The sequence below is a fragment of the Anastrepha ludens genome, chromosome 4 (assembly GCF_028408465.1).
Source record: "Anastrepha ludens isolate Willacy chromosome 4, idAnaLude1.1, whole genome shotgun sequence".
Taxonomy (NCBI): Eukaryota; Metazoa; Arthropoda; class Insecta; order Diptera; family Tephritidae; genus Anastrepha; species Anastrepha ludens.
The window spans coordinates 73,781,683-73,794,744 of NC_071500.1; the positions used below are offsets into that span (position 1 = coordinate 73,781,683).

Here is a 13,062-nt window from a genome sequence, read left to right on the forward strand (position 1 = left end):
TTTTGCGATTTTTCTCTCATGCAGTACTTGTATGAAAAAAATATTTATGCCACTGGAACAGTAAGAAGAAATAGAGCAATTTTACCTAACATAATAAAAAATAACACAAAAAGAAACGGCAGAAACCAAAGCCTAAAGTTGAAAAAAGGTGAATTTAAGTGAAGAACTAAACAAGATGTAGCATTTACTGTGTGGCAAGATACTAAAGAGGTTTTATTGTTGACAACTGCATTTCATCCTAAGGTGGAAGTAACAACTGTACAAAGAACGCAAAAATATGGCACCAGGGAAGCTGTAAGTTGTCCTATGGTTGTGAAAGAATACACCAAAAGAATGGGCGGTGTCGACCGTTTTGACCAAGTGAAGGGGACGTATGCTGTCGGAAGGAGAAGTAAACGCTGGTGGTTGCGGATATTCGAGAGTAGAACAGCTACCAACTTAGAATTTCGGGTGGCTGTTGCCAGAGGATTGATTAGTGGCTATAGCAGCAGAAAAAGAAGATCAAGCTTGCCTACCTATATCTGCAAGAAATGACGCCTAGCATGCCCAGAGGTATATCAAAAAACTGTAAATGCTGTACCTGAAGAACTGCGGTTTGTAAACGTAGGTGACCATATGCCAGCAGAGTTGGAGACTTACCGACGCTGTAAATTGTGCAGCACAAAGGTCAAAGATAAGCGTAGCAAAATAAAATGCAGCAAGTGTAATGCCCCTCTTTGCATCACGCCTTGTTTTGCACAATTTCATAGAAAATAATGTCTCAAATTCAGCTTGCATGTGGCTCTGTTGACGGGCAGTGGGAATATTTTTACCACCTAAATTTCCAAATCTTCCGAAATAATTGTGTTTTTCTTTTAAGTTTATATTTGTTATATAAATAAAAACATGCCAAAAATGTAAGCGCAAGTTATTTTAATAGGACTATGAATAAGTTCGTGCGGTTTTTTTTCGAAATTTGAAACTTTATTGACGTAAAATGGTTACAAATTTAATATTCAAAATATTGTCCATCGCTTACTACTACTTTTTCCCATCTTTCTGGCAATTCACGGATTCCCTTTGTGAAAAATTCGGTCGGTTTTGCCGCAATCCACGAATCGATCCATTTTTTGACTTCATCGTAATTACGGAAGTGCTGGTCAGCCAGGCCATGTTGCATCGATCGGAAGAGATAGTAATCGGATGGCGCAAGGTCTGGACTATACGGCGGGTGGGGTAGGACATCCCATTTGAGCGTTTCTAAGTATGTTTTGACCACTTGTGCAACATGTGGCCGAGCATTGTCATGTTGCAAAATAACTTTGTCGTGTCTATCGGCGTATTGCGGCCGTTTTTCTCGCAGTGCTCGGCTCAAACGCATCAATTGTCGTCGGTAGACATCCCCCGTAATCGTTTCATTCGGTTTCAGTAGCTCATAATACACAACACCCAGCTGGTCCCACCAGATACACAGCATAACCTTCAGGCCATGAATATTCTGCGCCGACGTCGATGTTGAAGCATGGCCAGGGTATCCATACGTTGCCCGACGTTTTGGATTGTCGTAATGGACCCACTTTTCATCGCCAGTCACAATTCGATGCAAAAAACCCTTTCTTTTGTGCCGTTGAAGCAGTTGTTCGCATGCCATAAAACGGCGTTCAACGTCTCTTGGCTTCAATTCATACGGCACCCAATGGCCTACCTTTCGGATCATTCCCATGGCTTTTAAACGTTTGGAAATGGTTGATTGATCAACTCCCAAAGTTTTTGCAACCTCTTCTTGCGTTTGAGCCGGATCTTGATCGAGCAATTCCTCCAATTCGGTATCCATGAACTTTGGCGGCGCACCCTCGCGTTCTTCGTCTTCCAAGCCAAAATCACCACTTTTAAAGCGTGCAAACCACTTCTGGCACGTTCGCTCAGATAGAGCATGCTCACCATAAACTTCCACCAAGATACGATGACTTTCGGCTGCTTTTTTCTTCATATTAAAATAATGAAGAAGAATTCCCCGCAAAAACACATTATTTGGCACGAAATTCGACATTTTCAAGTGTGGTAAAAATATTGTTGTTTACGCTTCAAATAAAAAACTTATACTGACGTTTGTGCCTTACGACAGTAGCTCTCCAATGAATGTTTGGAAATGTGGATCGATGGAATAATAATCAAGTTACGCCATCTGTTGTAAAACCGCACGAACTTATAAATAGACCTATTATTACTCTGAATCCTTCTGCCTTATAAAGGGTTAATTAACCCGATCTACAGTAAAAAATTTAGCGACTTAATTATGAATAAGGGAATCTATGTGAACATAAGATGAACATTCATCTGCCTACCACTGTACCTTTTCATTGCTCGCCGCCTTTCTTTCGTAGAGTGGGCAGATGTTTAAAATATTATATTTTAAAATATCATACTTAGAAGTGCAAGGTACAAGGCTTCCCCTTATGATTCCGTCATCGTGATCGTTAAAAAGAAAAATATGCCTGTATGTATACTTCCGCTGTTTGAACGAAATAACTCTAGACAAACTCTTCCAAAATCATTTACAAGCCACTTTTAAACAAAATCTGTCAAAAAATCCCCACTATGCGCCGGTTCATAAATAATATTTTTAGAGATCTCATTGACACAAGAAAGGTTATTATATACATGCAAGATAATTTTATATAATACCTATACCTATTATAGTTTTATATAATTATAACATAATTATAGAAAATATGTAATTATAAAATAATTATAGAAAATATGATGGGCAAATTTAACAAAAATAAAGAACGAAACTAATATAGATTATGTCGCTCATTTGCTGGAAGATCGTCATAATCCATTTTTTGGATTATGGCACTTTTACAGCAAATCAGCGATATATGCAGATAATATACAAAAAAGGATATAAAATATTTAATAAGAATAGAAAAAATGTATAGATCAAGATTAAGAAAATAATTTTAATAAGTTCTGGGCCGCAAACTATCGGTTTTAGAGATTGGCATCGGACCCTATTCAATTTGTTTGTACTAAACAAGAACCAGAATCTCTAACACTTAAAAATAGCTTGATTTAAATATAAAAATTGCCGAACCTGCGTATTAATTTGCATTTGATTGATTTGACTTTGGGAGTTCATCTGTTGCGGGTTTTGCGACTGAACTTGAGATTGTTGCGGTTGTGGAGCCATTTGTGAGGGTGTTGAGACATTCGATGGAGAAGTTTTTGAATTTTTCGGTTTACGCTTTCGCGTTGTTCCCTTCCCTCGAGTTTTTCCAGAAGTGACAGCACTAGGTGACTGATCCACTGATGATGGAGTATCTGGCTTCATTTCATCTTTCTAAAATGGTTAGCACGCGTTAATATAGATATTGAGTTATATTGCTATTTCATTACAATACTGATTTTTTCCGGCGCAGGCTCTATGTCTTCGGGAGGTAGTGCCAAGGGTTCATAAAAATAATTGTAAGGCTTAACCAAACTGTGACCATGGTATTTAAGACTTCGATGTGTTTCTTCATATGTAAGAGATTTCCTTTCGGATTTGACTGCACCAAACCAAACCCATGATAAGGGTGCTGGGTTTTTATGACCTTCCAATATATCCCAAACACTTATGCGCTGCTTATCAGAAATCCTAAGCTGTTTTTTGTCCATATCACAAATTTTGTTTCCTTTCATGTCGACACCGGCCGGTTCACATGATATAACCTAAAAAAATATTTCAAATAAAATATCAAAAGTCAAGTTAGTTGTTAATGTTGGTGTTTAATGATAATAATCTGTTCGGACAATCTGTTCGGTAATCGGATAATTACTTCAAGTCTTTCACCTACCCCTCGTGCGACGAATACCGGGTAGTGATTAGTTTGGTTCACAATTCAGCAATACCCCGCTAAAACTAGTATTATGCACACAGAAAACGTCTACGAAAAAATATATTTTCTTTACGTAAGGCTGTCGAGGTAAGGCTACCAAAAAAAAATAACTACAGTTTTTGAGGAAAAATTTTTTCTTTTACAAAAACAAAATATTTTCACTTTTGTATTGTTGTTAATAATTTAAGTTTATAAAAATACGGTGCTTTTTTGACTTTTAATCGATTTCACATTCGAGTCTAACGTTGACGATGTTAAACTGTTTAAGAGTTGGCGCTCTGTCAAATTGTGCTCTTCAACTTGACCTAACCATTTGAAGTATGGTGCATTAGTAATACCCTTTTTCTGAACACTAATAATTGCCGTATTCTGAATTGCCGTAATCCTACTCCATTAAATTATATGTTGAATAGTTGGAAATTGGTGAGATGAAGGATTTGCGCGTTAATTTTTTCCTCAGTTTCATTTTTCCCTTTATTCATTCAATATAAATAAAAAACTTGCAGAAAAAGAGCAATTTTTAAAAACTTAATAAATATCTTGAAAAGTTAAATTTTATTGAAATTTTAAGTATAAACGAAAGATAAGAAAATTGAATTGCCTTTAATTTGATATGTATATCATCAAAACTTGTGCTGGATGGTCTTGATCAACCGAATATTTGAGGCCACAACAATCACTTTCGAGGAGCAAATAAAACGCAATAAGATAAGAAAAATACTAAAATGTATTGGGGAAGTTTTTTAAGTCGCATGTTATAGTGTTAGTGGCGGCACCTTTGATGACATTTCTGATATTTTCGATTTTAACCTCGTCTGACAAAAAACGTAAAGGACAACACACTCTCTGGACAACACCCAGAGCGGATTTAAAAGAACTCAACTTGCGGCCACACCACAACCTCGACAGTCTCAGTCACAGCCCTCCACAAGGTACACCTTGACGAAAACATATCATCGGATAATTAAAAGTCGGTTATACTGAGTCTCTGTAAAGTCTATAGGGCTTTATTTACTAGACACCCTGGCCCGGCATCAGTAATTTACCGGACGGAAACATATCTCCGGATAATTAGAAGTTGCTTCTAATGAGCTTCTGCAAAGTCTATAAGAATTTATTTTCGAGACACCGGTATCAGTTATACACCGGTTATGCTGACTGGCATCAAGGTCATGCGCCAATGAGCTTACGCTCAAGCTTTAAAAAGAAGCCATTTCTTCTGTGGGACAGTTGTGGCCTAACAGGCTGTGGGCCTGGACCTGGATGCCAGCTGAACCATCCAAGTCGGAAGAAATTTTAGAGCTTATCCAACTTGATAACAAAGGACCAAATACGGTGGAGGAAGACAAAGTGGACAATCTTATTCTGATTGAAATCCGAAATGGTAATTTTTATATTTGTCGAAGAGGTTCAGAATATTCTTAGCTCAATACAATAATTCCGAGCTACTCGGTAGAATAATAAGAAGCACACATGAGTTGGTCGAATAAGGAGTCGTCATTCGCATTTTCCCTCGGGCCAACATCTCTCTTTCCGGTCTTATTTGGCAATAACTATGATAGGGCCGAATGGGTTGGTGCGGAATTCAGAGAGAACGTAGGTTCAAAATTAAGGAAACGTTTTTTGTAATAGCGGTCGCCCCTCGGCAGGCATCGCAAACCTCCGAGTGCGTTTCTGCCATGAAAAAACTTCAAACTGTAGGTCCCTCCATTTGTGGAACCACATCAAGACGCACGCCACAAATAGGAGGTGGAGCTCGGCCAAACACTAAAAAAGGGTGTACGCGCCTATTAAATACATATATGTATATGATAGGGCAATACTTCAAACATGTGAGAACCCGATAATGAATCAGCGATTTGAATTCGAGGTGAAAATTAAAATATTAATAATTATATTTACTTGACAAAATTTGCGTTCATCTTACAAATATCTTTAAATTAATGTATATCCCCATGTATATTTATAGTTCAAAACATATTTTATTTATTTCTTTTCCAATACTTTCTTAAGTTGCAAAAGCAAAAAAGAAATTACGGGATTATTTTGCATAACGTTAAATAAAAATATTAGCAAACCTATTTCTCTGTTAAACAAGTAGTAAAGAATTATTGAATAAACAAACCGAAAATGTTATATCTAAACCCAGGTCTGAGCTTATTGTTAATATATAATTTTTTTTTTTTGCTTATGCAACTTAAGAACGAAATGCAGAAATAAATAAATAAAATATTTTGAACTATAAACATGTATAGCAATTTTAACCAACTTAGAAATATTTTTAAGGTTAACGCAGGCTTGATTGGTTATGTGTATCTTATACTAAATTGGCATACCTCGGCTGTTCGCTTGTAAAGTGGTAATAACTGACGAATAACTCTTATTGAAGCATTGTTTTTTTCTCCAATTTCTTTTTTTAACTTTTTTATAAGATTGAGATAAAGTTTTTTATTTTCGTCACGTTCAGATTGGCTCTCTGTCACTAAAGTCGAGTGCACAAGTGTAGCTAGCATATCCACAACTGTTGTAAAAAGTTCTCTGAAAATATATACAATATTCATTAATACCCTTTTTTCAATAAAAAATAAAAGTACATAATAAAAAATTTATTTATAAGATAGAGATGAAGCATTTAATTTTTGTATAAAAATAAATTTACAAATAAAATCGTTAATAATAATAGGTGAAATTATTAGTAGTGGAAAACAATTAAGCAATTTAAATGCGAAAGTACAAAAACCACTAACAAAGTGTATACACATTTTATTGACCCTTATTATCAGTTGCATTCCTTTTCCCGATCTTTGCTGGTTATCGAAAGTTGAAGATCGAATTTTAAATTCATATTATGAACAATACAACCGTGTCGAAATTTTCGATGAATACTGAATTTTCTATCGAACAGAATTTCGCTTTCGCTGCTGTAGCCTGTGTGTGTAAATTGCTGAAAATGTAAGTATTTGACTTTTCTTTTTAACTGTTTGGCGACTGAACACTAATTTTAAGCAATTTTTATTAATCTCATACAAGTCTAAGGTTGTGAGTACCAAATCACGGCGGAAAGGCTTGTGTCGCTAATGCAAATGTCTCACTTTGCAAAAGGAAGTTGTTCAAAATGGGACGTATTTGCACAGGGACTTCGTTGTTTAGGACCACCTATAAGAAAGTGGTGGGTGTCTCTGGTCTCTTCAGGTGTGAACATTAAGTTCAAAGCCAGCGGCAGGTCCACCAACACCTCTTTATATAGTTTAGAGAAGTTTTATACGAATCTGTAAGGACACTTTCATAATGTTAAGTATCTCGATATGTTTTCGATAGGCCAAACTCACTAGGTAGAAACCATATATAAGTGGTAGGAAGCGTTCCTCAACCATTCCCAAATTCTGGCCAGTTCCAATCGCCATCATCGTCGCACCACAACTCCGCGTACTCATTACGACCACTTTTTATTCAAATTTGCCATGCCAGGTGACTCAAATAATCTATTGTGATTAACTCACGCTAGCTAAATTCACAATAGAGTTATTCTTCATCGAATAAGATGACGGATGTTCGAATGCCTTCTCCAGCACTGCTGAAACGTTTGCAGTGGTGGGTCACTGCGCTCTCAACTGTATTTGAACAACTGGGGCAAAAAGGGCTGTCAGCCAGCTGGAAAGGGTGTAAATATATCAGGAAGCAGCCGGTTTGATGAGTAGCTGAGTTAAGTAGTAGTCGATATCGCCATGTCCTACTCATCCACCCTTCAAGTATGGTATGAGTTTGTCTGTTGACTCAACCCTCTTCTTTGCCATTCGGCCATGTTCTATAAGCGCATGCAGTACGTAGTGTGCTTAGCCTCGTGTCGAGCATGACTCCGAGATACTTAATCGCCTCCTGTGAAAATATTTCGTACCCACCAACCGTAATACTCATAACTTGTTTTTTCTTCCGTGCGCTTAGAAGCACATTACAGAACCATCACTTTACTCTCGATGCTACACCGTTACAATTTGCTTCCAGCTGATCTAGCCGATTGTCTACAACTACCAGCGCATTGTCTTCAGCATATCCTACGATCTGTGCCGGGAGTTTCAGTTTTAGGATTCCGTCGTACATAACCCACCGCCCTCTGCTGCAATCGAAAGTGAATGTTCCGGAGGTATTAAGTAAAACAAGGTACATTGCAGCGAAGGTTTCTTCAAATAATCGTCCCATTGGATATGTGTGCTCACATACACACCAACAGAAGGAATGCGTGAGCGTACAAATAGCGAATCGAGAATGCGGTGATGAGTCGCGATGAGTGTTGGAAGAGAAATTAAGAAAGTTTATCAGCATGGTGGAGGTGCAGAGTATACCCATGATACTTGGTGAGTGCAATAGATAAGCAGCATCAGAGAGTACTAGCCATGTACAGCAAAGCAAAGCCACCCACTGTGTGTACCTATAAATGCTCACAAACTAAATTAGCCGAGAGCGATATCAACAGGTACACAAAGAGAGCACGCACGGTTCCCGATAGTGGGCGAGGGGCACACCAAAAGTTAAGGAGCGTTCATTTAGAATTGCTAACAGGACCAATAGCCGGGAAACCCACTCAGCAACAACATGCCATCCAATCAAAAGGTGAATAGAAGGCTGCCATAAATAACAGAGTGCGGTGATTAAATGTTTGTATGTGCTTATACAGTGGTCAAACAATTTATTCGTACACTCACAGTTTATAAACAGATACACTTCGTAAAAAATAACATTTTTATTCAATATTTAAGGAACAAAAACTTCCATATTCATTTCTGGAATTAGAGGACTTAAGGGGTTACGCCACTCTAGCTACTGTAAAAAAAGCAGTTTTTTAAGGATTTTTTTTACATTGAAATAAAGGTGCTAGGAAAAAACTTTTTAAGTATATTATTAAGCATGTATTTAAGTGTAATTACAAATATTTTTATTGAAAAATATTACAAAATGGCGCCTTGGAGTGAATCTCTGAACGCGCCCTGCGAAAAAGGCACTTCACGGCACGCAGTACAACTGACGTAAATGTCCACCTAAACCAAATTAAAAAAATTCTTCTCAATCGACGTGAGTATAGCTGTAGAAATACGTACGGGATTTTAGAAATATTGAAATTTGTGTATTTTGCAGATGTTTGAAGTCAAAAGTAGAATTTTTCATCTAAAATGGAACCGTTAATTGTTTATAAAAATTTTTCTAATTAATTAATAAAAAAATCCGTACGTATTTCAGTGCGGAATAATGTTCTAAAGATCCTTGTACAATTACAAGTGAAAATATTAAAAATTGTTTGTGTTATGCTGCGTGCAGTTTTGAAAAATCACGTTTTGAGATAAACACGGTTTAAATTTGAATAGTCGTGTCAGAGACGTCAGAGGCGCTCGCGCAAAAGTGCGAAATATTAGAGATAAACATTTTTTTCACGCATAGGACTTTTTGTTTTATATTCTAAAGAGTTTAAAGCATCTTTTAAGCAAAAAAAAAAAAAAATTTCGATATTTTGAAAATCCTAGAGTGGTAAAAATCCCTTAAGGTAATAACGAAATACGGCACAAATTTATGCAAAAACATTATTCGTACATAGCCATATAAAGAATAATTTATTAAAAAAATAATAGAAAAAACGAGTATTCAGTACTTTTTTTGGGCCGCCTTTAGCTTTAGTAAAAGCTTCCAAACGTCGATGCATGCTTTTTACCAATACCTTGGTTTCATTAGCTGCACTTTTCTCCCACCCAACACTTAAAGTTGTCTTTAATGACGCCTCTGATGTAATTTTGTACTTTCTGATTCTCCATTCTAAGTGGTAAATAAGCCATTCTTGCATGAGATAACATAAGATGAGTGTTTTGGGTCATTGTCTTGTTGAAACAAGAGCCCTTTAGCATCCAGTCCAAGTTTAAAAGCACTATCATGCAAATGTTTAAATACAGATGTTTGTCCATTTTATCATCAATAAAAACTATTTTCCTACTCCAAACCATTGCAATTTCCTCCTCCATGCTTAACGGCAGGAATAAGAATTGTTTCATTCAGTTCTGTATTTTCTTTTCGCCAAACTTTTGGAAGGCTATCTGATCCGAAAACGTTAAAGTTCGACTCATCACTGAATATGCCGTTGTCGCAAAGAGCATCTGGCTGATTTATATAGCGTTTGGCGAACTTTAATCTCTTCTTTCTGTTTATATCTGAAATGTAGGGCTTGCGGCGTGCCACTCTGATATGATAACCAGCGTTATGCAGGCAATTACGGAGTGTTTGTTGGCTTACTTTTTTATGTAAAAACTCTTGAATATTTCTGCATAGTAACGTAGAAGTTATTTTTGGATTTTGCGCGACTGTACTACTATGTTGCGTTCCTCACGAGGAGTCAATATTTTTCGCCTTCCGGCTTGGTGGTGAATAGATTCCAATTTACCAGTATTAACGTAATTAGCAATAACACTTTGCACCGTATAATGAGATTTGCCAATTGTTTTGCCGATTTCGCGCAGAGACTTGTTTTCTAAGTACAATTTTACGTATTTCTATGGTAAATCCGCCCTTCGACCCATTTTGTCATTTTCAATCGAGATATTACGCGCAACTGGAACTGAATTGACGATAAAAACTAAGAAAAACCAATCTTATTTCGTTTTCAGCAATATTAGTAATAACATAAACGATTTTTACTGTTACTTTTGCAGCAACAATATCATGAGCTGAAAGTGTACGAATAAATGTTTAGCAACCTTTTGCTATGTCTGCCTGCTTTCCTTGGAATCCTTCAGTGTGAGTTGAAATAACGTGAGTTTTGTTTGCGGCATTTCAATAGGAATGTAACACTCTTACAGTGACCCAAAAGAAATATATTGTTACAGCAAATATTTTGCGCAAGGCTAAAGTTTTTTATGTATCATACTATACGGGTGTACGAATAAATTGTGTGACCATGCAGGTAACCATCACGTAACGGTTGGACAAAAGTCGATAAGTGTAAGGTAAAATCGCAACCTGAGCTAAAGGAGTTTAGTCATTGCGTAAAGGCTATCAGAAAGACAGGAAAGGACGAACTTTCGGCGAGAAATTGTTAATGCGAAGAAGATCGTACAACTTGTAGCTTTAGATGTGACAGGCAAGACCACAAGGCTAAATGCTATACAAACGTGCCGAGGTGCGCATTGCGTCCCAACGGAAATTATTCAAACTGGCCATCTGCGAGAGCACGCGCAGAATGTTCAGAGAGTTATGCGATGACCTTAGTAATAACCAATGGGTGTCCCACAAATTAGTGCGTAATAAGCTAAAGTAGACGGTACAGCAGACGGTCCAACTCCCTTGACCCAAATTGTACAAAGAACTCTTCCCGGTGCAGGCTGACTTCGATAGGGACTTCGGAAATTAACCAGACGCTAACATCCCAGCGGTAAATGTGAACGAAACATTCGAAACAACTTGCAAATTATCGCCTCAAAAATCCACACATATTTGCGAGCGCTTTCAATATGTACCTGCAAGAACGCATTTTCCCACATAGCTGGACGCCGCAAAAATTGATGCTAATACCAAAAAATTCAGGCGCTTGGTCTTCCACGGTATATTGGTCACTATGCACGTTGGTCTCCACCGCAAGCTATTCGAGCTTATCATCAAAAACTCGATTAGAAACATTGTAGATGGACTATTGTCGAGCAACCATTTTGGTTTTAGGAAAAAGCGATCTACCTCAAATGCGATTGAGGTTTTAAAGCAAATTGCCGAAAAGGGGATTGATGACAAGCGATGGCTAGGTGGACCAAAAAAATACTGTTTGGTTGTCTTGTTAGACGTTAAAAACGCCATCAACAGTCCTTCTTCTTTTCTTCTTAATTAGCGCAATAACCGCTTACGCGATTTTTGCCGAGTTTAACAAAGCGTGTCAGCCTTTTCTTTCTTTCTGGTGCTAAACGGCGCCAGTTGGGCACACTAAATGAAGCAAAGTCCTTCCCCACCTGATCTTTACTACGCAGAGGAGGCATTCTTGTTCCTCTACTACCACCAGCTGGTACCGCATCAAATACTTGTCGAATACAGCTTTAAAGTCAACGAAAAGATGATGTGTGTCGATTCTCCTTTCATGGGTATTTTCCAAGACTTGGCGTATTGTGAATATCTGGTCTAGCTACATACAGAGAATAATCTCTAACCATTTCGTGGCTCAAAGTAAACAAGTGAACATTACTTATTGGTTTTGCGGACGATTTATCAATCGTTATGACCGCAAAAACGCTCACGGATGTAGTAAACATTGCGCAACATACTATAAAAATGGATCAGGATTGGCTTGCGCAAAAAATCCCAGGCTGGCTGACCATAAGACAGAGGCCGTACTCATAAGCAGTCGTAAGAGGATAGAAAAGGTTTATCTCAGAGTTGAGAGCAATATCTTTGAGTCCGGGCCATATTTGAAGTATCTAGGCATACTGGTAGATCATCGACTAAGTTTCCGTTGTCACTTGGAATATTCTAGCAGCAAAGCTGGGATTGCAACGGCAGCATTGGCCAGAATAATGGCAAATATCGCTGGACTAAGGCAGCAGACAAGACAGACCCTGGCAGGAGTGGTGAGGTCTATCATCCTCTATGGCGGACTTAAACACGCTACACATGCACGAAGTAAAAATTCCACGTACCGCTTGGCGCCTTAGAGTCTGCTCTGCCTTTAGAACGATCTCGGAAGACGCGTGCTCATCATATCTGGCCTATGTTCAATTGACCTGGTAGCGCAGGAGATGTGTGGAGCTGAAGACATAAGGCGCAACAAAAACCAACAAAATCGCAATGAACATATAAAATTGCTAAAACCGCACAGCGTACCCCTTTATCACTTTGAACCTAAAACGACTCCATACTGCGTGCGAGCCAGCAATCGACGAAAAGACTTAGGAAAACACTGAAAGATAATCTCGGCTGTAGCGTCACACCCGAGGATCTAATGCCATTGATGCTGAAGAGCAACGAGGCATGGAACGACGTACAGCAAGTGGTTGCCGAAGTGATGCAGGAACTACGGTACATCGAGCAGGCAAGGCGAAGGCGTGTAGGCCAACAAACATGAAAATGCAGGCAAACTAATAATACCATATATATATAAGTAGAATCTTACCTTCCTATGGTGTGGGCAGGGTGGAGAAGTGGTGGCTCTCTCAACAAATGATTTAAACAGTGGGTGGTCACAAGCAGT

The 13,062-nt window shown here is 38.0% G+C and overlaps 1 protein-coding gene across 1 annotated transcript in view; it reads right to left on the reverse strand.

The window, feature by feature from the left end:
• Positions 1-13,062, reverse strand: part of LOC128859811 (mediator of RNA polymerase II transcription subunit 12) — a 43,418-nt gene that overhangs the window by 12,829 nt on the left and 17,527 nt on the right. Inside the window, exons 6-8 of the mRNA XM_054096901.1 lie at positions 6,197-6,398; positions 3,379-3,693; positions 3,077-3,322 (exon numbers count right to left, since the gene is read on the reverse strand). Of these exons, the coding sequence (XP_053952876.1) occupies positions 3,077-3,322; positions 3,379-3,693; positions 6,197-6,398 (763 nt within the window). The remainder of the gene's footprint in view (positions 1-3,076; positions 3,323-3,378; positions 3,694-6,196; positions 6,399-13,062) is intronic.